The sequence below is a fragment of the Glycine soja genome, chromosome 18 (assembly GCF_004193775.1).
Source record: "Glycine soja cultivar W05 chromosome 18, ASM419377v2, whole genome shotgun sequence".
In the NCBI taxonomy this organism is placed as follows: domain Eukaryota; kingdom Viridiplantae; phylum Streptophyta; class Magnoliopsida; order Fabales; family Fabaceae; genus Glycine; species Glycine soja.
The window spans coordinates 40,817,976-40,843,868 of record NC_041019.1 but is presented as its reverse complement, the minus strand read 5'-3'; the positions used below and the strand labels follow the sequence as shown (position 1 = coordinate 40,843,868).

The following is a 25,893-nucleotide window of genomic DNA, read 5'->3' as shown; positions in this document are numbered from 1 at the left end:
AGATTAAGGTTTCATTATTTTTGGGCCTTGTATTTAGGGCTTCATAATGTAGGTAGGGTACCCTAGAAATGTAGGATTTTTCAGCCCTTGTATACAAAAACTAGTCTAGGTGCCCTAAAATACAAGGGCTGAAAAATCCTACATTTCTAGGGTACCATACCTACATTATGGAGCCCTAAATACAAGGCTCAATGTTGGATCAAGTGGCCTCGGAATAATTAAGAAGGGGGGGGGGTTTAATTAATTATGAACATGTCTTGACTAATTAAAAATCCATCCTTCTTAATGTTACTAGATTCTATTAGGCTTTTACTACAAAGTTAGGAAAGTAAAGAACAAAAATAAAAACTTAACCAAAAGTAAAAGCGATAATTAAAAGTGCACAATGGAAATTAAAGAGTGTAGGGAAGAAGAAGACAAACACAAGATTTATACTGGTTCGGCCACAAACCGTGCCTACATCTAGTCCCCAAGTAACCTGCGGTTCTTAAGATTTCTTTCAACCTTGTAAAAACCTTTACAAGCCAAAGATCCACAAGGGATGTACCCTCCCTTGTTCTCTTTGAAGAACCAAGTGGATGTACCCTCCACTTAAACTGATCCATAAGAGATGTACCTTCTCTTGTTCTCAGTATAACAATCCCCAAGTAGATGTACCCTCTACTTGTACCACAAAGGATGTACCCTCCAATGTGTTGGGACAAAGAATTCTGAGGTGGTTAGTCCTTTGAATCTTTGTAAGGGGAAACAAAAGATATCTCAGGCGGTTAGTCCTTTGAAATATTTTGCTTAAGGGGAAGGGAAGAATCAAAAGAATTCTCTGGCGGTTAGTCCTTTGAATCTTTTGTAAGGGAGAAGAGAGACACAAAAGAATTCAGGCGGTTAGTCCTTTGTTCTTTTGGCAAAGGGAGAAGAGAGACACAATAATTCAGGCGGTTAGTCCTTCTATTCTTTTGGCAAAGAGAGAAGAGAATGAAAAAGATGAATAACACAAGTTTTTGAACAAAGAACTTTTCTCGGAAGAGAAAGTTTTGAACAAAAACTTTTAGAAATATGAAGAGAAATGAATCAAAAAATTCTGTAGAAAGAGTTGAAAGATATTGAATGATGTTGAGAGAAGATTGAAAGATAGATTATTGATTGTTGAAATTCATGCCATGGTCACATATTTATAATCTCTTGATAACTCAAGTCAAAGCTTGTGACTCTTGGCAATTTCTTTAAAACTAGTCACTTAACAAGTTGTGACTTTTGAAAAAATCTTCAGAAACAAGTCACTTAAAGAATTGTGACTTGTGGAAATGTATTTTTCGAAATCAGTAACTGGTAATCGATTACCATTACACATCAACAGATGTGACTCTTCATTTTGAATTTTGAAAATTAAAACGTTTAGAAACACTGGTAATCGATTACAAGTATTGTGTAATCGATTACACAAGTTAAAAATGTTTAAACACAAGTTGTAACTCTTGAAATTTGAAATCTTAGCGTTTTAAAACACTGGTAATCGATTACTACCTTCTGGTAATCGATTACCAGAGAGTAAAACTCTTTGGTAATGATTTTGTGAAAACTTCTTGTGCTACTCAATGTTTTGGAAAAGCTTTTTTGTACTTATCTTGATTGAGTCTTCCCTTGAGTCTTGAATCTTGATCTTGATTATTCTTGAATCTTGAATCTTGAATCTTGATTCTTGAAACTTGATTCTTGAATCTTTGGATTTTGCTTGACTCTTGATTCTTTGGCATCATCAAAATAACCTTGGAAGACATTGCTTCCACACCCAAAAATAATGAAACCTTAATCTAATATGTACAAAGATAAATAGGCTCATACTTAGCCCATGGGCCCGAAATCTACCCTAAGGCTCATGAGAAACCTAGGGCCTTCTCTTGCATCTCTGGTCCAATCTACTTGGAGTCTTCTATCCAATGCTATTGCGGGGTAGGATTGCATCATTCCCTCCCCCTAAAAAGGATTTGACCTCAAATCCCGAGGTTCTTGAAACTCTAGGTTTTTTTTCTCAACACTTGTAAAAAGAACAAAGACATATATATTAGTGGTGTTTGGTTTGAAGTAAGGCAAGGTCTGAAAACCCATTTCCTAGGCATCTTCCCATGAAGGAACATGGTTCCTCACCAACTCAATGAGTGGTGCTACAAGTATAGAAAAATATGGGACAAACCTTTTGTAAAAGTTTGTTAAGTCATGGAAGCCCTAAATTTTCCTTATACTTGGTGGAGTGGGTCACTCAGGAATGACCTTTATTCTCTTAGGGTTCATAAGAACCCCTTGATCACTATTTAAAAAAATTAAGAAAAGTAATGCAATAAAACATACCTTTTTTAGTATTTTCATGTTGATTGTTCCTACCAAAAAGTATGACAAACCTAAGGTGTCCCATATGAGTACCTAAGTTTGTATTGAAACTAAAAATAAGAACAAACCTACCTAATGAGTCCCTATGTACACAAATCATGAAGATGTTGGGTGCACGAGTGATTTTACAAAAGAGGGTTGCACCACTCAAAACATTCATCATACCACCTATTTTTGGGATTTGGTGCCTAATAATACCTATTTTGGGCACCAACAAAGCACAAGGATTTAAGCTCTTGCGAACCAAACCCTCATCCAACAACTCCTTTACTTGAGGAATAAACTTAAGCCCAAGAGGTGTGGCAATGCTAACTAGTGTCTTTTTACAAAGGATAAAATATGGAGGTTGTCTAAGAGGAGAAATTTCTTTAATATTTGTCTTTATTTCAAAATGCCTTTCCTTCTTAGCTAACCTCTTGGAGGAGACACTTACCTCCTTACACTCCTCCTTAACCATTAAAGGTTGTCCTTCTTCTTGGGGGTAGATTTCTTCACTAGATTCTTCCCTTTTTGCTTCTTCATTTTCACTAGAGGAAGGTGAAGTAGTAGCCTTATCTTGGCTACTATAAATGTCTTGGCTCCACATAATCATGGTTTTTGTGGTGGGGCATTGAGAAGTAATGAGTCCTCTTCCAAGACATTTAAAGCACTTTATAGAGCTAGTCTTTTCTTGCCTACTAGCCTTAGGGGGTTTCTTTTCTATTGTCTTTCCCTTATCATCTTTGGGCTTAGAAGCTGTTGCCCCTAAGATGCCTAGACCTTGGTCTTTATTTGGATAAGAATGAGAGTCATAAGATTTTAAAGCAGACTTTCTTTTATGTTTTTGCTCTACCCTTATTTCCCAATCTAAGTAAGCCTCTGCATTGTCCTTCCCTTGGAAGTATGACAGGTTAATGTTAGCCTCTTGAGGCTTTCTTTCATTTTCTATCCTATGGGAGTGAGGTCTAAGATGTGACCTGTGCCTTCCTTCATAATAGTCACGAAGTTCTTCACTTAGGCTCTTGCAAGAGTTATGACTACTATAGGAGGCATGTTTTTCTCTTTTCATTTCTTTCATTATTTTTCTTCTTTCTTCCTCTCTTATTTTCTCTCTTTCATCTTGACTTATTTCTTCCACTTTTTTTTTCCTTTTTCTTTTCTCTCTTGTTTTTCTTTCCACAACTTAAGGGATCTCAACTCATCTAATATCTTATACAAGGGGTCCTTAGGAGTAGAACCCTCACCATTAACACTAAATGAAGAATGAAGACTCATGTTGGTTCCTAAGTTATGGTTCTTTCTTGTTGGGGTTTGAAAACATAAGATAAAAGAAACTATGGTTGAAACTAGCCAAAATAAACACTAAAAGAAGTGTGAAAGATAAGGTAAAAACTAATTGGTAAAAGGTAAGTTATCTAGGCGGTTTGACAATGGAAGGTAAAGGAAATAAGCTATGAAAGTAAGCAAGGAATGTAAACTAGGCAAATCCTAAGAGTGTTTGGATGACCACATTTAAGGTTCCCAACAAAACACTCACAATCCTAAGGGAAAATTGCCTAAAATTATTACACACAAATGGAAGTAGGGTGACCTAATGGAGGCTCCCAACTTACTTCCAATGAAAGGCCTTTTTGTTACAAAATTTGAAAGCAATGAAAGTAAGTAAATTGTCAATTACAAAATTACCAAAAAGTCCTCAATTTTGGTGGTTGTTCTCTCTTTGGTGATTCACTCAATTTGGAGTGCTTCTTAGTCCAATAGCTCTTAAGGTGGTTTTCCCCTTGCTTCTTGACTCAAATTCTTCAAGGGATGGCACCAATCCTCCTTTCCAATTCCCTATATGGCAACTCACAAACAAGGAAACAAAGAGACAAGCAATAACCAAAGACCCAAAAATTGAAATGAAAGATAAACCAATAGAGTTTTAACAAGAAAAATTTCCAGGGATTTTTCAACAATTAAAGCAATGAAAAGCACATAAAAGCAAGCTAGGACTCAAAGAGAAACTTAGAATGGCTCTAGAGTAGAGTAAAAAAACTAAAAGAAAAAGACTCAAGAAACCTCTAGTTTTGGCACTTGTCTTCACACTAATTTTCAATTGAAATTTCAGAACTAAGATTGGTATAAAATAGGCACCAATTATAGAACAAATTTCGAGCCAAAACAACAAGCACACTTCCCTTTCACTTTTTTTTCCTAGACACTGATTTTTCTGCCAACTTGTGTGATTTTTATTATTTTTTCCTTTTATCCCAATCGCTTTGTTATTTTTCATAATTTTTCTCCAGATGTCTAGAAAATTTAGTAAAAATTTCAGCTCAAAAAATGTAGTGGTCAATTCCCAGTAATTTATACAAGTTCGTATGTTCAAGCTGCCAACACAAGCGATTTCAACCTAGAAATCAACAGTAGTGTTTATGTTGCTTAAGGCTTGGATAGTTACAATTTGAGTTTGCTTATGCTCAATTATCTTGAATAACACAATTCAAGAGAGCTTAAGACTTATTGTGATTCACAAATCCAGCCACAACTTAGCACCACGACTCAACTTCATCATAGGCATCATGTAGGAAACTTAGAAAACAAAAAAAAAAGAGTTCAACAACAAGACTATTTCTAGGAATTGATTTAGAACATGTTATGAACTAAATAACATGCATGAATTAGACTCAAAATTCAAAAGATAGGCTAAGAATGACAAGAATACATGAACAAATGTATCTAGAATTCAATCAACAAAAATAAAAGTTCAACACAAACTTATAACATAATGTGACAATTACTATGACTAAACATGACTCTAAGACAACATGGATTAAGTGATTTACACTTAGATTTTTGTGTTTTTTTTTTCTAATCAATATTTTGGAAGAAAATTTAGATCTAAGGTTCAGCACAAGAATATTATGAATGGAAAATGATAGAACCTAAAATTAACACAAAAACATGATTCAAGAGTTGATCTACAAAATTTGAACCATAGAAATGCAAGAACAAGTGTAGATCTAAGATTTAATCGGTTTAGTTTTTTGAATCTACTCTAAACAGCACCAAATCACAAGACAATGGAGGATATACATGGAGAATAAGATGAGGAACAAGGAATTAAAGAGAATTCACCGAACAAAAAGATAGAGGAAGCAAAAGAACATCACCTAGATGAAGATGCTCTGATACCACATGATGTAAGCTCCATTGGAGCCTGTAGGCCTAGGATCTTCTTCATCAATGGATTTCTTTGCTTCTTGGAAGATGAATGGAAGCGGAAGAGAGAGAGGAGATGCCACTTCAAGGAGAAGATGAGTCTAGAAGAAGCTCACCACCATAGGAGGCCATGGATAAGAGCTTGGAGGAAGAATGAGATGGCTGAAGGGAGAGAAAGAGAAGAGCATGAAATTTTATGCTCTAAAAAGCTCTGAAATCTGAAGTTTAATTTTCAAATGATCAAAGTTGGAAAAAATGCACACACATGACCTCTATTTATAGCCTAAGTGTCACACAAAATTAGAGGGAAATTTGAATTTCTATTCAAATTTCACTTGGATTTGAAATTGAATTTGTGGAGCCAAAATTTCATTAATTATGATTAGTGAATTTTATTTATGGTTCAACCCACTAATCCAAGATCAAGTCCAAGATTCTCCACTAAGTGTGCTTAGGTGTCATGAGGCATGTAAAGCATGAAGGACATGCACAAAGTGTGACTATATGATGTGGCAATGGGGTGTAGCAAGCAAATGCTCACCTCCCCATCTAAAATTTAATTGGATTGGGCTTCTCCCAATTCAATTAAATTTATTTTCCAACACACACATCAAATATTCATTTAATACATGTGAAATTACAAAAGTACCCCTAATACAAAAACTTGTCTAGGTGCCCTAAAATACATGGGCTGAAAAATCCTACATTTCTAGGGTACCCTACCTACATTATGGAGCCCTAAATACAAGGCCCAAAAATAATGAAACCTTAATCTAGTATGTACAAAGATAAGTGGGCTCATACTTAGCCCATGGCCCCGAAATGTACCCTAAGGCGCATGAGAACCCTACGGCCTTCTCTTGCATCTCTGGCCCAATCTATTTGGAGTCTTCTATCCAATGACCTTGCGGGGTAGGATTGCATCATTGGAAAAACTTGTCAAGGTCCACCCTTGGTAAGCCCTCTCCATTACTCAGTTCCATCTCCACGGGAACCCAAGGTACACAAGGTCGACCTTGACAATCTTTCTATTCCTGACTTTTATTTGTGCAAGAATACAGGCTCATCAAAAACCCAAGGTTTGCCTTTGGTACATACTTCTACTAGACCCAACGTACCCCCTTAGTCCGTTCACATGCAGCGACTATGACGACCATCGTCAAGGGTTCAAGTTCCACCAAGCGAACTACCACCCCATTATTCGACAAGACCTTTAATTAGGTCAAAGCCACACTTACTCCTCATAACCATTAGGGGAGTACTTCTGCAGGTCAAGACGACCCACCACTCGATTGTATGACAAGACCTTCAATTAGGTGCAGCTCACACTTACTCCTCATAATCATCAAAGGAGGAACTCAACGGGTCAAGTGACCTATCCTCACACTAGTTAGGCAAGACCTTCAACCAGGGGCAATTCAAACACAACTCCTCACAACCATCATGGGAGAAGCTCCACAAAACAAAAGTAAGCCCCACCAAATGGGTGACAAGACCTTCAATTAGGTTGAAATCAAACATGAGATGACTCTGTGTCATTTTACTCTTTACAAGACCATAACCATCCTACTTCTACATCAACAAGGTCTTGCTTCCTATGTTGTCTACGTCACGACCGCTTATTCATATAGCCATAAGTACAGAGCGTTGCAAATACAAAGGCAGCATACATACACACAAGACATACATAGTTCAAAATTTGTTATCAAAGGAAAAGCTTGTGCATTAAAGAAAATAAAATAATTGTCATTAAAAAAAGATGAAGACAAAGGCAGCCTAGACAAATGCATCATCACCTTGCTCCACAACACCCTGCGTTGGGTGCGACCTCAATAGCAACAACAACAGGACAAACCTCACCAATAGGTTGGCCCCCTTCTCCAATGAACGGAGCAGCAACAAATAGTGGCACAGTTCCACCTACAAGTCCGACTTGCTTCACGAGTGGCCTCCGAGCAAAGTCACCTATCATACCTGCAAAACAACCAAGACAATAACATAAATATGTGTTAGACGATTAGCTGACACAAACCTTAGACAACAAAAGAGGGCAAGGTTAGGCACTTACCATCCAAGACAACAAGAGGATCGCTTGCTGAAGGAAGAGACAAGATGGCCCGTGCGTCCAACGAGGTCAACAACTACTCCAAAATCACTTTGTCGACCCTACCTACAAGGGTCAACAGATCCTTGTCATACGACTTGATCTTGGAGGGATCAGACTGCCAGTAGAATAGGAAGCGGGGCTCCTCATCCCTATTGAACATTAGTGCCATTCCATTAGCCACAACATCAGTAGTCAAGACCTTAAAGAAATGGTCCTTGAAACGGTGAAAGACGTTTGAATCAAACTCAAACAGCTTCTTGAACACACTGTTCAAGGAGAGCCATCCAATTTGCCAGACAGTTTTATTTGGAAGGGTTAAACAAGTGGCCTCAATAACTTAAGAGGGGGTGAATTAAGTTTAAAAAATTTCCCCTAACAAATTTATAATTCTCTCTTTAAACGGAATATGCAGACTTAATAGAAAAGAAGTAAAGAACAATTCAATTGATACTTCTTTAAAATATTCAAAGTAAAATTAAAATGCAATAAATTAAAGGAGTTTAGGGAAGAGAGAATTGCAAACTCAATTTTATACTGGTTCGGCCACGCCATGTGCCTACGTCCAGTCCTCAAGTAACCCACTTGAGATTTCCACTAACTTGTAAATCCTTTTACAAATTCTGAATCACCCAGGGATACCCTTACCTTGTGTTCAAAGAACTTTACAAATCAAGAGACCCACCGTCTCTTGATTAACAATTGATTGCTTTAAAGTGCAGAAGAATATTTCTCTCTTTTAGAGAAGAATGATACAAGTTGAAGAACTTATAAGAATCCTTAATGATTTTGATTTTGCAAGTGTTTGGCCAAAGGTTTTCTTGTGAGAGGATAGGACAATGAATGTTTTGAAAAACTCTTAAGATTTTCAAACACAAGTCACATATATATAGGCCTTTGGTGGCTTTTCAAAAAACTTATGAAGGGATGTGACTTTTCAGAGTAACTTTTCAAATTTCAAATTTCAAATTCAAATTTCAAATTTTATATTTCAATTTCAAATTTCAAATTTCAAATTTCAAATTTCAATTTCAATTTCAAATTTCAAATTTCAAATTTCAAATTTAAATTTTAAAACCTTTTTATAATCAAGTTAAAAATTATGTTGTGAGGCCAAACCTTTGCAGTCACTAAGAGACTCTTTTAACAAAGATAGACTAAGACTTAGCTTTCTTCTTGATCTTTGTTTTCTTGGTCTTGATTTGAACTTGAAATAAAACTTGTGTTGCTTTTGTCTTGGCATCATCAAAACCTTCATACACATAAATTCAGAGGAAAGAAAAATAAGAAGACTGTCACACTAGGTCGGATGTTGAAGAAAAGACACAATTTCAAACGCCCTCACCATTGCCCAATTTTTTGGGTAGAGCTCAGAAGGGGCCACATTCAAGTGCTCCAGCAGAGCACATTGAAAAGCATTCAAAGGTAAAATAACACTCAAGACCTCAAACAAACATCTGTACATAAAAAAAAGGGCAGACGACCAGGCGCGGTACTAAAAAACAGGAAGTCATCACTCCCGTAAGCCTGAAAGGTCAGCTTATAGGAGTCCTCAGGGTTCGCCAGCTTCACCTGGCACTTAAGCACAACGACACTTGCCATTGAGGTCAAACACGACTTATATACTTCAACAAGTCGTCCCTCACCCACTCATAGCCAGCAACGGCCTGGGTGGATGACGGCGACCCAGCACTCACGCAAGGTCGTATGTAGGGAGACGACCTCACATTTTCGCTGTTGTTAGCTCTCCTCGTTCCCCCAAAAGCAAAAGGGGGGATCACAGTAACCAGGACTGGCTCCCCAGTAGCCGCAGAAGGTTGTGCCCTTCTGTAAGGGCGAGAAGTGCTCCCACTAGTTCAACGCGAGGTCCTCACCCTCTCCAAGGAGGAGGACTCTCTATCAGAGTCACCTCAATAAGTATCCTTAGATGAGGAATCGCCTATCAAGATGACCTCTCGATCTATGATGGGTTGCTCAATCGACCCCCCAAAATCACTGCCACCTAGTCCAATGGCAGAATCAGACAAAAAAGAAGACATTGCAGTGGACAGAAGTACCTTTAGAAGTCGAAAGGGAAGGAAGGCAAACCAAAAGCCGAGAAAGCACAAGAAATCGAGAATGAACAAGAGCAAGCAAGGGAGCAAGAAGATAATGAACAGTGACCCAAAATCAAATGTCCACTCCATTTATAGGGGAAATGGATTCTTTGATAACTAGTGGGAGCTAAAGAGGTGCCCTAAAATTTCACACCATAACGTTCCCCTACTCACACACAACTGTTACTCTAGTACGTGCCCACTCCGCATGTGACACGTATGCAAGAATACTACGCATGTGCCGCACGTGCCTATTGTAGTATATAGTCGTTACATGCTATCTTCAATGCACTCTCCAACTGTCAAAGAAAGGGCAGAGTTGTCAAATCCAACAACTTACCTTTCCTGACACGCCAAAGACACGTCCATCACGGACAACTTGACAGAAGTAGCCTGGACAACACATGTCCAGGCTCGGAGGCTTGACAAGCCACATCGACTTGCAACTCTCACACGCATCAAGGTTGCCACACCTGACATAGGACAAAACTCATCCACACTTGGGGGCTTGACAAACTCGACACCTTCTACTTGTCAAAACTACTACCCCAAACATCAAACAAACTCCCTCGACACGGGACAATCTATTTCAACATTAGACAACCTCTTTTGCCTGGAAGCCTACTCAGAGCTTGGGGGATTATGTACTGTCTAGGACCCACAAAACCTACGTGACATCCTATATGGCACTTATAGACATCAGCCCTGTTATAGGAGCATGGACGCCTGGCCCTTAACCGTCAGGCTCCCAACAAATAGGTTATCTCTAACCTAACTAATATTTAAAAGTATTTGAATATCGTATCTATTGGCAGGTATTAAATTATCTATAACGCCACATTAACTACAAGGTATAATTATCTTCTACCTTTTGTCTATAAGCAAATATTTATCTTTAACATTATCTATAAGTTTTCGGCTATTATCTTCAAGTTGGGAATTATCTACAAGGCTAACCCAATTCCTACAAATAAGGACCAATACCCTCGCTCAACTAATATAAATATAGGTTTCATCAAAACCCCTTTACACAAATTGCTCACACACTCTACACACGGCAACAAGCATATGCCACCCTGCCTCTCTTTTGCTCACACAAACTTTATCAAGCATATATTTACTCTATTTTCCTCACACATATTCTTACTTGAGTGTTAGAATCCATTGTTTTGCAGGTTCCCCCTCCTGTCAAAGGCACCTCTCCAAACCAACGTGTGAAGTTTGGGACTCCACTTAACCACTCCCACCCTGACGTGTCACGGTTCCAGATTTTGGTAAGAACACAAATTAAAAATAAAAATATAAACTAAACCTTAAAGTAGAGAAAGAATAAGAATAAAAAAGTCAATGCATTTGTTCCATTAAAACTGAATATAATAAAAGGAATAAATAGAATCAATAATTAGCTATTTAAAATAAAAATAATAATAGATTGAAAATGAAGCATTCACATAAAATTGAAATAGATAAAAAAAAAACTTACAGTAAAGAAGCAATAAAAAGGTCGATACATTTGTGTTACTTGTTTGTATTAGTCGATCTTTGCATTGAAACGGTATAAAATGAAAGGAATAAAATGTGTCAACAATTAGTTATTTCAAAAGAGAAAAATAACAATGAAATTGAAAACAACAACTCAGGTATTTGTAATTGAAACTCAAATCATGAAAGATTTTTTAAAATTCTAAAGAGGATCGAACACAGGAGTATGAAATGTTTAGCATATCGTAGAGTTGGTAAGGATGGAGAAGAGAATGACAAAGCATAAAAATTGGACAGAGAGAGTATTATATGAATTTATAGAAACAAAAAAAAATACAAAAGAAGTCATAACATCAAAATTTACGTAATAATATGTAATCATTAGTGATCAACCCATAATGGTTTAAATCATAGTATTTGTGCACGTGTTACATAGTAATAGATGAAAATAATTATTTATTTATTTATTATGATTGAAAAAATCATTTTAAGATTTAAAATATATTAATCTATTAATATATGAATTAATCAATTATAATAATTACTATTTAATAATTGAATTAATAAATCAATTATATATTTTTTACTAATCAATTTTATATATATATATATATATATATATATATATATATATGATATTTTAGGTAAGTAGGACACTATAATAAATTTTTTTATTTATTAATAAAATAAATTATAATCTAAAAATTAGAGTACGCATGCAGCCTAATTTGTTTGTTAATAATTAGGTCACACTGAATTAATAATAATAATTTAGTTTATATCTTTAAAAATATAAATAATATTAATAATAATAATAGAGGGAATCAATTAATTATATAATATTTTAGGTAAAGATAAATTTGATAATAATTAAATTAATCAATCAATTATGTATTATAGGTATTTATGATAAGAATTAAGATAGTTGTTTACAGAAATAAAATAATAATTAAATAATACCCAGTAGAATAGAATGAATATATAATAATAAAATAGAATCAATTCATATAATAATAAAATAATATTTATTTGAATAAATAATGTCATTTAATTATAATTTTAGAGGGAATAAATATGAAATTGATAGGTGACAACGTCATCTCATAAAAAAATCTTCTTTTATATATAAATAATAATAATATATAACATATAAAGTAGATATGGTTTCAATCTTCATATTTGTGCAGGTGTTACAAAATAATTGATGAAAATAATTATTTTTTATTTATTATGATAAAAAAAATCATTTTAAGATTTAAAATATACCAATCTATTAATATATAAATCTAAGGATATAATTGTAATTTTAAGTTTTCCGCTTATTTTTAGGGATAAAAGAGTAAATGTAGATGTAACATGTCTAAATTTAATTTTGAAAATTCTCCTATTAGTGAAATTTTAATTGAAACAAAAATATTACGTAAATATTTTTAATTAATATTTACTATGGCTATTTCAGTCAATCAAAAAATCATTATAATACACAAATTTGGAAAATTCTCCCATGAGTACCAATCTTTGCTAATTAATGTTTATTATTATTGCTTGAATCAATCAAAATAAACCACAATATTATCAAAACTCTAATTTCGTTAAAAGAATTATTTAAGGTAATTATAGTTTTATTTTATATAAATAGAGGTATAGGTATAATTTCATTCAATTCAAACAAAAAAAAATTATAATCACTATGCAACAATATCAAAATGTTATTTTAATGCTAATTCAAACATAATCAGAAGGCGATAAATTATTATTTTTTCTTCTGTTGTAATGGACAATGGTTTAGGTCCGAACCTCATTGATTTAGGTTTTAGCGTATTATTTTTTTGTAATATTTTAATTTTGAATAATATGATTAAGTTTTAGTTTTTAAATAAAATTATCTTTATGGTCTATTCTGTCTAAGAAAATGGTTGTACTTTATTTTAATTTATTACGTAATAAATTATATAAAAATCAAGTTATTAATTCGGTATGATTAACAAATAGATATAAGAAATTCTAATTAAGTTCAAAGATTACTTTTTATCTAACTTTAAAAAAAATTACACATCATGATTCATAGCATTCAAAGTCCAACTGCCAATCTTGCTAATGAAAAGATTATATAAATAATAAGTTTATTCAGATAATTTTATTAACAAATTAACTTAATTAGTCCTATATTTGGTCTTTAAATTGAAATTCATTATCTTAAAAAACTATCAACAATTATGTATTATATTTAATATGTGCTAATCAATATTTATATCAATTCTTCAAATTTGTATATATATTAGGGTAAATTTAATTGAGTGATTTTTTATATAATTATTGATTTTTTTTTACAGTTTCAAGAAACTCTTAAATATTTAATTTCAATTTAATATATACAATTTTATATGAAAAAATATTAATGATATTTCTTTTATGTCAAAATATTCTGTATTTTTTGTTAAATTTTAAAGTATAAAAATTATATTTTTTGAACTATTATAATTTATTTCTTACGTTAATCCATAGTTATAGTTATCAATTATAGGGTAACATACGAGAGTAAATTCTTTGGGATGTTTTTTTCAATTTTTTTATGTTATAATACTCTTAAATATTTATACTATATTTAATGTATACAAATTTTATATGAATTAGTTTAAATTTTTTTTTTATATCAAAATATCTTTCATTTTTTAATTTAAAAATATAAAAATTATATTTTCAAAATTATTAGATATTCTATTTATTTATGTTGTATTAATTCATATTTATATTCATATGTTACATGGGTATTCATATTAGGACAAATCTATTGGGTGATTTTTTAATCATTGGTGTTTTATATAAAGAAACTCTTACATATTTATATTTAAATTTAGTGTATACAACTTCTATATGAATAATGTTTAAATTTATTTATTTATATCAAAATTAATTTAAATTATAAAAATTATTTTTTAAACTATTGTATATTCTCTTTATGTTACGCTAATATATGTTTATATCCATTAGTCCCATGGGTATCCATATTAGGGTAAATCCTTTGGTATCATTTTTTATAATTATCGATTTTTTTATGTTAAGAGATTCTTAAATATTTTATATTTTAATTTAATATATATGATTTTCATATAAATAATGTTTAAAGTTATTTTTATATCAAAATATCCTTATTTTTTAATTTGAAAGTATAAAAAATATATTATTTTAACTACTGCATATTCTATTTATATCTTGTTATTCCAAATTCATATCAATTGGTGGAATAGGTAGTCATACTAGGATAAATTATTTTAAATGATTAACTTTTTTTTATATAATAATTGGTTTTCTTTATGTTAAGAGCCTCTTAAATATTCTATAGGGAAAAATATGTTTGAAGCCCCTATAAAATTTAAAAAATATTAATTTTATCCTCATAAAACTTTTCATATTAATTTGGTCCCTATTAAAATAAAACATATTTTTTATCTTTCTTAGTAACTTTGATCAATGATTCCTTGACATAGCTAAGAAACTATTAACTTTCTCTCTCTACCTTCTCAAACCCACTCAAAAGCACTAGAATCCAATGTTATTTCATCTTTCCCTTAATGTCACCAGTATGAGAGAATTATCCAGAAAGTAACAAAAAAAATTACAATTTTTTTGTGTTTAGCTACTAGAATTTGTTTAATTCATTTTGGGAGGTTTAACTATCATAAATTATTTAATTTATCTGTAATCAAATTCCACAGATAAGTTTATTAGTTACATTAAATTACCGTCTAAAAGAGTTATCACTAAGAACTAGTAAAAATATATTTTATTGTTATAGGGATCAAATTAATACAAAAAAAAATTATATGGATGAAATTAATATTTTTTTCAAATTTTACAAGGATCCCAAACACATTTTGCCATATGTTATATTTTAATTTAGTATATATAGTTTTTGTATGAATAATATTTATAGGGACCAAATTGATAAAAAAAAAATTATGTAGACAAAATTAATATTTTTTCAGATTTTACAAGAATCTCAAACACATCTTACTTTCTTTTTATAACAAAATATCCTTCATTTTTTAATTGGAAAGTATACTAATTATATTTTTTTAACCCATTATATATATTTTTTGTGTTACACTTATTCACATTTATATCCGTATGTCACAAATTCATACTAGGAAAAATTCATTTGGGTATTTTTTTAATAATTATTGATTTTTTTGTCAAAATACTTAGATATTTATATTTAAATTTAATTATACAAATTTATATGAATGATGTTTAATTAAATTTCTCTTTATATCAAAATATTCTTATTTTTTATTGAAAAGTATAAAAATTTATGTTTTTCAACTATTATACATATTATATATATATATATATATATATATATATATATATACATATATATATATATATATATATATAATATGTTAATTCATATTTATATTTGAGCATTGCACCAGTAATTATCCTATCGCTAATCAATTTGGGTAATCATTATTTTTTTTATAATGATAGATTTTTAAAAGTTTAAGAGAATATTTCATTATATCCATGTATGAAAGGAAATACCCAAAAAAAAATTATCAGATAAATCACATGCCTAAAAAAGTAATATTTTTTTTAAAAGAGTTGTAAAAATAACTATAAAGAGAATTATATTCAAGTATATTCTTTTTGTTGACCCAAAATTTCATATATGCTGATAAAAAAACGAGTCAGCTTTATAACATATACGAGGTTTGGTTCATGATGTTTTGTTTCTAGGCATATAAATCTAGACATTTAATCATTAACAACAAAGAAAGAAATAACTAATAAATTCCTTTTATTTCAAAAGTGTTATGTGTTAAAATACACAAAAAGAAACTTAATTTTTAAATAAGTACTAACTATTTTAAAAAAATATATATAATTAATATTTATTTTGAAAATATTAAAAATTGTATATTACTACATTTGTTCTTATATACAATAAACAAATGGTAGATTTTTTGTTTGTTTTTAATTACAATAAATATATGACTACTTATAAATGTGTTTATTTCTAATTTTCTTTAATAATTCTAATTTATTGTGAATTATATTAATGAGATATCATCTTTTCTATGAGTAACAGTATTTGTTTCTTACTCACGCACTTTGTTTATCTCATGTTGTTATGTTATAGTGTTTTTTTATTTTTATTTGTTGTTATAATCTTTGGCAATTGTCTATACCTGTTTTTAAACTTAGGGGTAATAGATTATGATTTCAAAAGATTTTAAAAGAGTTTATATTTTATAAAAAGGTCTTGTGGTATTCAATCAAGATTTTTAAATAGTATAAATAAGTCTTATGATATTTAATTAAGAGTTTTCAGATTTTTTAAGGAAGACAACAAAATTCGGTGGTATTTAATTAATATTTTTTATAACTTATAAAAAGTCTTTTGGTATCAAAAAATATACAAATTTTGATGAATTGTTTTTTAAGAAAGATTTTGATGGATTTTATCATATCATTTAGTATAAAATATCTATCCAACAATCTCATCCAAAACCTTGAGATTTTTTAAAAAAAAATTCTTTCTTTTTTATTGGTTACCAGACTTCCTTTACTCTCATCACACATACCCTTTTCTCTATTTAATATTCTTCAAACTATGTGTGTCATATATATTTCTTCTATTCTTTTGAAATAAAAATGTCAAATATACATCTCATCTCTTCACTTTTCTCTTTATTTTTTAAAATAAATTAATGTTTGTCGTACATGCTAAGACTAACCATGTTTTACTTATAGTGACTATGTGTATCACTTGTTCGACACAATGTTTTCGTGATTGTCATTCTTAATTTCATTATCCACGTAACTCATTAACCCTCCTATTAATTTTTCACCCTCACTACTCCCTTCTAGTATATGTATATTATTGTTAAATATGTTATTAGATTTATCATGAAATAATTGTAGTAAATAAAAAAATCAGAAAACCAACATATAATTTTAAATTTATTATTCAAATCCAAAAGTGACAAATGAGAAGATCATATTGCAAAAAAGATTAGTATAGAAGGACATAAAGCTAGAATCAATTTAGTTATTAAAAGATTAAAAAAGTTATATTGGTTTTACTTTTTTTTATCCAAACTTCATCATTTCTTATTATTTTTTCACTAACTCCTATAATTTTGAATATATTTTAAAAAAATTCATAAAATCCTTTCAAATCTTATAAATATGTAAAGTTTTTTCAAATCATTTAGATCTTATATATAAATTCATTAAAATTCAAACTATCATAAAAAATTTGTAAAGAAATTTGATAAGTCATAATATTTCTACATAATCTTTAAAATCCACAAGACTTTTTTATGCTAAAATAAACTTTTAAAATTCTAATTCAACACACCCTCTTAGGCAAATCATACTCGTGAAAAACACAAGTTAAAATTATGCTTCAATTTATTATTCATGTTAGTCTATTATGATTTTTCATATTTCAAATAAATTCTTAGTAAATGTTACAGAATTGTTCATTTCCATTAAATAAAGACAATAAGTTCAAAATAAAATTGTGGCATTAGATAGACACAAAAAATAATTGTCAAGTAAAATTTATTACTTTTTAGCGATTGTCTATATCTATTTTCACACTTCTACAAATCACATTAGATGAATAACACGGGTTAAATACTATGTTTGATAAATCATATTCAAGACCGATCCAACTATGAGTGAGGCCTAAAGCAAATTTCAAGAGAAATTTTATTACTTTAAAAGAGAGCTATATGTTAGGTTTTTTTTATCAACATACATGACTTTTTTACCGACACATGAGGCCTTTTTTGCTTGATAAATACCAATAGTAAATATTTTCTTTTGTTGGTGTGCCTAAAGCGTGATCATTAGTGACTTTAGTCTTGGATGATCTTGATCATCTAGTGATTTTGTATATTTCAAATGTATTCTTAGTATATGTTAATGAATAGTTCATTTTCATCGAAATAAAAATAATCTCATTGAAGATAAAATTGTGGGCATAATTGGAAGGAAAAATGTAAAAAAATCAAGTAAACTTACATAATAAAACTGAACTTTTATTTTCACACTTAGGACAATCATATTGAATGGATAATACAAGTTAAATAAAATGTTCAAGTTTTATTATATATATTTATGCATATGTTAAATATTATATTTACTATATTAATTCTAATGTGGTCTTGCATATTTCAAATATGTTTTAAGTGACTATTGTTTAATGTTATTAAATAAAAGTAAATAGATTTAAGATAAAATTATGGCATCAATTCCATAATTTTCAGATTCAGAGGATACACACCTTTGTGTACTTAGTTTGAGGGTGTGACCTTCTTGTACTTAGTTCCAAATAGCAGCCAGTAAGTCATACATGTATATTATAGTAACTTGTTTGACACAATTTATTTTTTTCAAAAGATGGTTATAAAAACACTACTACCCTAACATGAACAATGAGTGGAAAGGGATACCAATTGGGAAAGAGGATTTTTGGTTTATGTAAAGGTACAACCACAAACAATTCAAATATTAACAATTAAACACAAAAGGGCACGATTTTCACTTATTTTGGTTCAAATCCTTTTTGCATATTGAATGATGACATTGTCAGGGCAAGCGAACAAGTCGATACTCACATATTGAAGCATTACCAAAGAACAGCTCATAAACCCTAAATACTATAACATATTGCATCATTACCTAAACAGAACTCAAAAAATTCGACATGCTTACCTTTAGGAACACTCGAAAGGTGGCAAGTAATCTCAAAAAGCCACAACTTCGCCTATGTCGCGGTACCGATGGTGGGAGCAGCAGATCACGGCGAGAAGTAGTTCACGGCGACAACTAAAATGTGAGGCTGGTAGCGGGACAGACTTCACGGCGGGATGAAGTAGTTCAGACACTAGGTTTTTGGAGGGTAAGTACATAGTTCAGGCAAGCGAGGGCGCTGTTGCTTACCGCGAGACTATATATAAAGTCCAAAATCTACGACAGTGTTTCTTAACACCGACTTTGTATTTTTATTTCTAGGACGGTCCACCTACAAGCACCGTCTTTGATGACTTCCATCAAGACTACAACGACGGGCTTAAATACAAACATCGTTGAACATCAAACGTGCCACATAAAAACTTAAATAATCACGTAATTGCCACCGTGTTGACAACGAAGACGGGTTCTTCAGCACCGTCTTAAAAACTGTGTTGTTGAAAGGCCTTTTTCTAGTAGTGTTTAACGGACATTTATGCCTATTTTTATAGTTAAGTAAAAAAAATTAAATATTAACACATAAATCTTATGTTTATCCGTGCATCGTGTGTGTATATATATATATATATATATATATATATATATATATATATTAAAAGTACATAGTAGATTAACAGTTTTGAAGAACATTATAAAATAATAATGTTGTATTAGTGCAAGAACATTACATTCGATCATAAATTACTTAACTCTTGAAAAATGGCTCATTTTAAATTGGATAGGTGCTCACAAATAAAATATATAGGGATGTGTTGTGTGTTAGATTGGATCACACACATCGGAGCCTGTGTTGAAAAGGTTTCAACATGTTGATGGAATCAAATTATTTATGTGTTGACTGTGTAGGCCAGGCTCAAACTAGTGTGTACGGGCCACCCACGTCTCTCCTCCTTCAAACGGTGCCATGTTAGTGAATAAAAAAAAAGAGAGACTTTATCCCTTTAAATAAATGATAGGATTAATTTATCATATTTTTTATAAATTTAAAAATAAAAATTTAATTTTTCATGTTTTAAAAACTGGTTAATGTCTAATAAATTAAAAATAAAAATAAATATTTATCCTAACACTTTGAAGAAAAGGTAAAATTAACTAATTAATAAGTAAAAAAAAACTATTCTTTATATAATTTAATTTGTACCAAAATTTATTATTTATTTTTCTAAAAATTATTTTATTTCATACATAAGTTAATTTTCATTATGAAAAAAAATATATTTTTTTCTTCTTATTTTTTTTCATATATATATGAAAAAGTGTATCTATACAAATTAGAAACTCTAAGTCTAACTTCTTTCATTCAATTTTTTATTAACTTTTATTTTTATAATGAATATTGAATAACATTTATATTTTGAAATATTAATATAATATCAAAATTTATCTTCTAGTTCCATGCCCCCCTGATTATTGGGCACTTTCATTATAAAGTAGTTCTATTTAACAAAATGTTCTTATCATGTATTTAATCTACATCACTAGCAAGGGAGCTTTTGGTTTTTTAAAAAATATCTTATCCTTTTTGTTTCTCTCGTTGCAGAGATATTTTGTTTATTGGTTAGATAAATTTCCTTGAAGATATAATTGCTTTCCATGATTGAGCATCCAATGTTTACCAATGTAGTATTATAATGTGGCATGGAATTCAGGAACTAGAAATATTAACTAGGGGTGGATAAACGGAAGAACTAAAAATATTAAGTAGGGGTGGGTAAACGAATTCAGGTTCATATACCGGCCCGTGAGATTCTTGGTTTGTGCGGGTAATGGATCAATTTTTTTAAGCGGTCCATGATTATGTCATATTTTTGGACATGTCCCACTTAACCCGCGGACTATGCGGGTTTGGCTCGCGGTGTCCGCGGGTTGCTCGCATTATGTTTGATTTGTGTGACTCAGTTACATTAAGTTTAATTTTCTCTCTTTCACTTTAAACTTTTCTTTCTTCTTCTCTTCACAGACTCGTGGTTGCATGTTAACTGGGTTGACAAATACACCAATTTTTTTATCACAAATAATAAAGTATTCGGAAGTTCGAATGTCAAATTCACATGGACTTTGTTTGTACTTAGATGAATGCAAATCCAATTTACAAGTAAGAAATAAGAATTTTAAAATAACAAATAAAGAAATATATTAGATAAGATAAATATTTAAAGATAAAAATAAAATATTTAAATTAAAAGATGATAAAGATAAAAAAAATAAGTTAAGAAAAGTAAAAGATAACAGAAATAAAAGATTAAGATAAAAAAGATAAGTGTTGTTGGAGATGTTTAAGTTTCATATTTTAGATTTATTGTTTGGATTTTTTTTTTTGTTAAGACATTATTTATTTTATTTGATGTAATTAGCTAATTGTTGAAATTTTATTTACATTTGTATTGAACTTAATTTGATTGTGTTGTATTTTTATTGAAATTGAAATTCTTTTAAAATTAGACCCGCGGACCGGCGCGTTTGACCAGCGGGATCAACGGGGCGGGGGCGGGGGCGGACCAATTTATTTGGTCCGTGTAAGAATGTGGGGTGAACTGACCCGATCCACTGCTAATGCAGGCTTATGCGAGCGGGTCTTATGCAGGGCGGATCGGCCCGCTTACCCACCCCTAATATTAAGGATACCTTCTTTAATAATATTCTTTCTTTCTAACCAATATAATTGTTATATATATAATTTTGATGTCGTCGTTAATCATCACATCACATGATATGTTATTAATTTTTATAAAATTAAAAATATTGCCACGTGCCATGTAAATATTAGTCAAGATTATCATGTAATAAATTTTCTTTTTTAACACACTTTTATAATTTATTAAAATTCATGTATATTTCAATAAATATGTGGGTTTTATTTTTTATTTTGTGATTCTGTTTTCAAAGGGTGAACTAGCACGAATTTCAATAAATAAGAAAGAGGGAAAAAGACAAATATATAGTTACTACTTATTACTTTCTCTATCATATATAAATAAAAATAATTAATTTTATAAAATTTAATTAATATCATTTAATTTTTCTAATCTCAAATAAAAAAATAAAATTATTTTTAAAAATATCCATTGAAACTTATTATCATGAATAAAAATAATTAATTAAAAATAAAAATAAAAATAAATAAATAATATCTTATGAATGATAATATCAAACAAAATTAATTAGATTTATTTATATATTTAAGTTTAACCTACAAGATTATTATGTTTTTATATATGAGTCTAGAGAAAATACTATGTATAAAAAGAGAGAAAAGAAAAAAATATAAATATAATAAATGATATAATACGATATAAAAAAAGATAAAAAAAATTAAATATTAATTTAGTGTTTGATATATTAAACTGTCTATATATCATCACTCAACAAATGAGTAAAATGTTAAAAAAAAAAGTATATTAGAATATGTATTACTAGAATTTCTCTCCAGCAATATAAATTCGTACGCCTTAAAAGCCATATTGATACTTGTGCATAGCTAATGATTAAAAAATACTTGTGCATAGCTCAAAAGACAAGTACACGATGAAATTATAATTAAGATCAATAACTAATCTTGCTTGAACAAAGGCAAAACGATTGAGCCAACCTAATGACATTAAATGATTGCTTGTTCCGTTCTCTTAGCTTTTTCCATATTTTGTATGTAGCTTTTGTTTCAAGCAACATTAACCGAATTCCTCACATTGGCTGCCAAAATCAATTGATCATTTTGGTCCAAATAAAAGCCTGAAATCCAAGCTAAACCCCCCACCTTCATTAGAAACCACCTTAATAAGTAAATCTCCACCAATTGGTGGCACATCCAAGATGGGGTCCAAACACATCACAGACACAAAAAAATTGTATGGCCAAGAACATAGTCGCAGAGGCTGAACCAAAAACATGTTTCTTAATTAAAATTCCAAGCCCTTTTATCTTAATCTCTTGCCACTTTGATCATGCTATATATAATAAGCGACTAAGCCCCCATGTTACTGCGAATCACAAGCCAACTATTCCCCACTCAATGCTTGGTTGTCTCACCATCAATCCTTAGATTCACTGCAAATTTGTTTTGTCTTATCTCACCAAAGGGCTCATAGACTAGACAGGAATCTTTGGCATCCAGACAGCACAGATAGATCTACAAACCTGTTCATTTGACTGATACAGTCATCACACAGACCCACAAACACAGACAAAATTATATATATATATATATATATAGATAGATAGATAGATATATTATATAAAAGTGGGAACAAAGAATCCACTGTATAGGCATGCAGGTATGATTGTTATGATGTGATGATAATATATATAGTGGAATCTGCAGCATGCATTATTCATATCAAAAGAGTAATACCTCTTCTCTTTTTTTTTTTTTGGTCTGTAATAGCAGATTCTTCAATGGCTCTTTAGAAGGGCACATGAACAAGAAAGAAAGAGTAGCAACAACTTCAATCTCCCTCCCAAAAGGGAAGATATCAGTGGTAAGATTAAGATGGAGTCATCTTGCAATTTTTATTTGTTTCTTGTTGGTCATATTCTAGAAATGAAGAACATAATAGACTTGTTATTATCTGATTTTGGTTTACTAAATGAAGAATTTTAATGCAAATATATTGTCTTCATTTTCAGAACAAAATGAAGGGAAAGAGATAAATCTGCTAAAGCGTGATAGATCATACAAAGGAACAAGAAGAAACAAATGGAGCAGTCCTGGTTGCAAGAACTTTAAGATATTCGCTTTTCTATATAGAAAAGACATTCCAAAAGCTTTCTTTTACAGCACCCTCAACTTGAAGAGATTAGGGAGCTTTAATAGAAAACAGTTTTTGTACTTCATGAAGATGAAGAGAGAAGAATCATCGTCCAGAGATGTTGGAAATGTTAACAAGGCAGATTCAGGTGGCCAACATGTTGGAAACAAGGTTTTGCCCATAACTGAGGCACCATTGTCATCCTCAGCTGAAAGAAGTGACCAATGTGATGCCACAGAAACTAAAGGTCAAACCAAAGGGGACAAGAAAAAGCCAATGTCGAGAATGAAAGAGCTACTTAGATGGGCTGCTTCTGCCAAGACAGAGAAAGGAGGGAAATTCAATGGGAGAAAGGTAAATTAATTTTCAATCTCTTGGTTATTTTCAACCCTGTGCTTATGATGCATGGCATAGAAGACCATGTGGAATGAGATAATTCATTTATGATAATGTCATGTGAACTATACAGCTATACTGTAACCATAAGTCCATAACAGATTGCCATAATGATCAAACTGCTACCATATTGGTGTGTTTGGAATAGATTCACAGAGAAAAAATCAAAAAAAAATTCATGGTAAAGGTGAATTAACAAATATGTATTTCAACTTTTTCATAGTTTTACCTGATTTGTAGGGTAAAATCAATTTTGTGTTATCCAAGCACATTGTGAGACTTTTGCTAATACTTTGAGCATGCTTGATTTTCTTTTCACCTTTTGATTTTAAAAAATATTTTCTAAAATAATGTCACACTATTCAGTCATCAATTTCGCATTTATGAAGTTTTGAAAATTATTTAAAAAAAAAAGTGTTCAAAAAACAACTAGAAGATATTTTCTCATTTTTTTTCTGTTTTCGTCTGATTTAACCTCTTCCTGGATTTCACATTCTGCTCCTGTGCCTTGCACCATTATGTACAAGTTGTCTGAACAACCTTATTTAGTCGCATTTTTTAAAATAAAAAAGTTTTTATAAAAAGAAATCAAACACACCCTTCATCTTTATTAATTTCTTATTTTCTTAATTGAGTTTATCTTCAAATTCTTTCCAGGTCTTAATGTTCAGAAGGCGTGGAACCCTGAAAGCAGTTCCAGATGATGACCATGGTTGCACTGACTCACCCAAGATCAGTTTCAGATGGGATGTGGAAAGTTGCTCCACCACTTCCTCTGTCTACTCCGCTATCTCAATAGCTTCCTCATCAAAAAATGAACAAAACCAAATTGCAACTTCCACTATATCCATCCCTCCTGAACACACTGGCCATAACAACAACACTAGTAGAAAAAAAGGAAACTGGATCACAACAGACTCTGAATGTATGCCACTTCTTTATTTTATTTTTTATTTTGTTCATTTATTTTATAAGATCATAAAATGTATCCAAATATTTGACTAATATTCTCTTCTGCGCCATCTTTTTTGTTTACTGGGCAGTTGTGGTGCTGGAACTATAAAAACAATGAGGCTAGAGTGGATATTCCATGTGTGGTAAAGTGTTAGTTGGCAATCTACATCACAAATTAATGCTTTAAAAATGTGTCATGTTCATGGATGATTTGTGCCAGATATTTCTAGAGATTTTATGTAACTTAACTAAAGATAGAGAGATGAAGAGTCAAGGGAAAGAGATGTTATATCAGTAATAAATTATCTGAATGTGCTAGATGGTGATGATCAAACGGATCAAATGCCATGTGCATGACATGAGAATGTTTGGCATCTACATTATTAGGGTATAAATTAATTACTTTGTTGACTGACCTATTTAATGTATATGGTTTTCCCAGTCAGTGGGACCACTTATTCCTGTAAATCTCTAATAATCTGCATTGGTGATTATCGGAAATGAAAGTTTAATTAATGTCATGTATATGCTATTCGTATAGAAGTTATGTGTGGCTAACATTAATATATTTATTGTTTGTATTGATATAACAAACATTAATATTATGAAAGTTGGTTTGTTGTTTAGACGTTTGGAATTGGAACTCAACTTGTTCAAGCAAGGCAAGGTCAAGGAGTGTGAATTTGGTTAAAAAGATGTTAATTACTTAACTAGATTTGATGACCGAAGTACCAAATATTTATTGAATGGACTACATACCCAAAAATGTTTCTAGACAAAC

General features: G+C 30.9%; 1 protein-coding gene across 1 annotated transcript; it reads left to right on the top strand.

The window, feature by feature from the left end:
* The first annotated feature begins 22,504 nt into the window (after positions 1–22,504).
* Positions 22,505–25,637, top strand: LOC114395556. The gene is made up of 5 exons (XM_028357364.1): positions 22,505–23,288; positions 23,402–23,492; positions 23,641–24,116; positions 24,816–25,083; positions 25,202–25,637. The coding sequence occupies exons 1-5, from the start codon at positions 23,283–23,285 to the stop codon at positions 25,219–25,221; spliced, it is 861 nt and encodes a 286-aa protein (XP_028213165.1). The 5' UTR covers positions 22,505–23,282; the 3' UTR covers positions 25,222–25,637.
* The last annotated feature ends 256 nt before the right edge of the window (positions 25,638–25,893 follow it).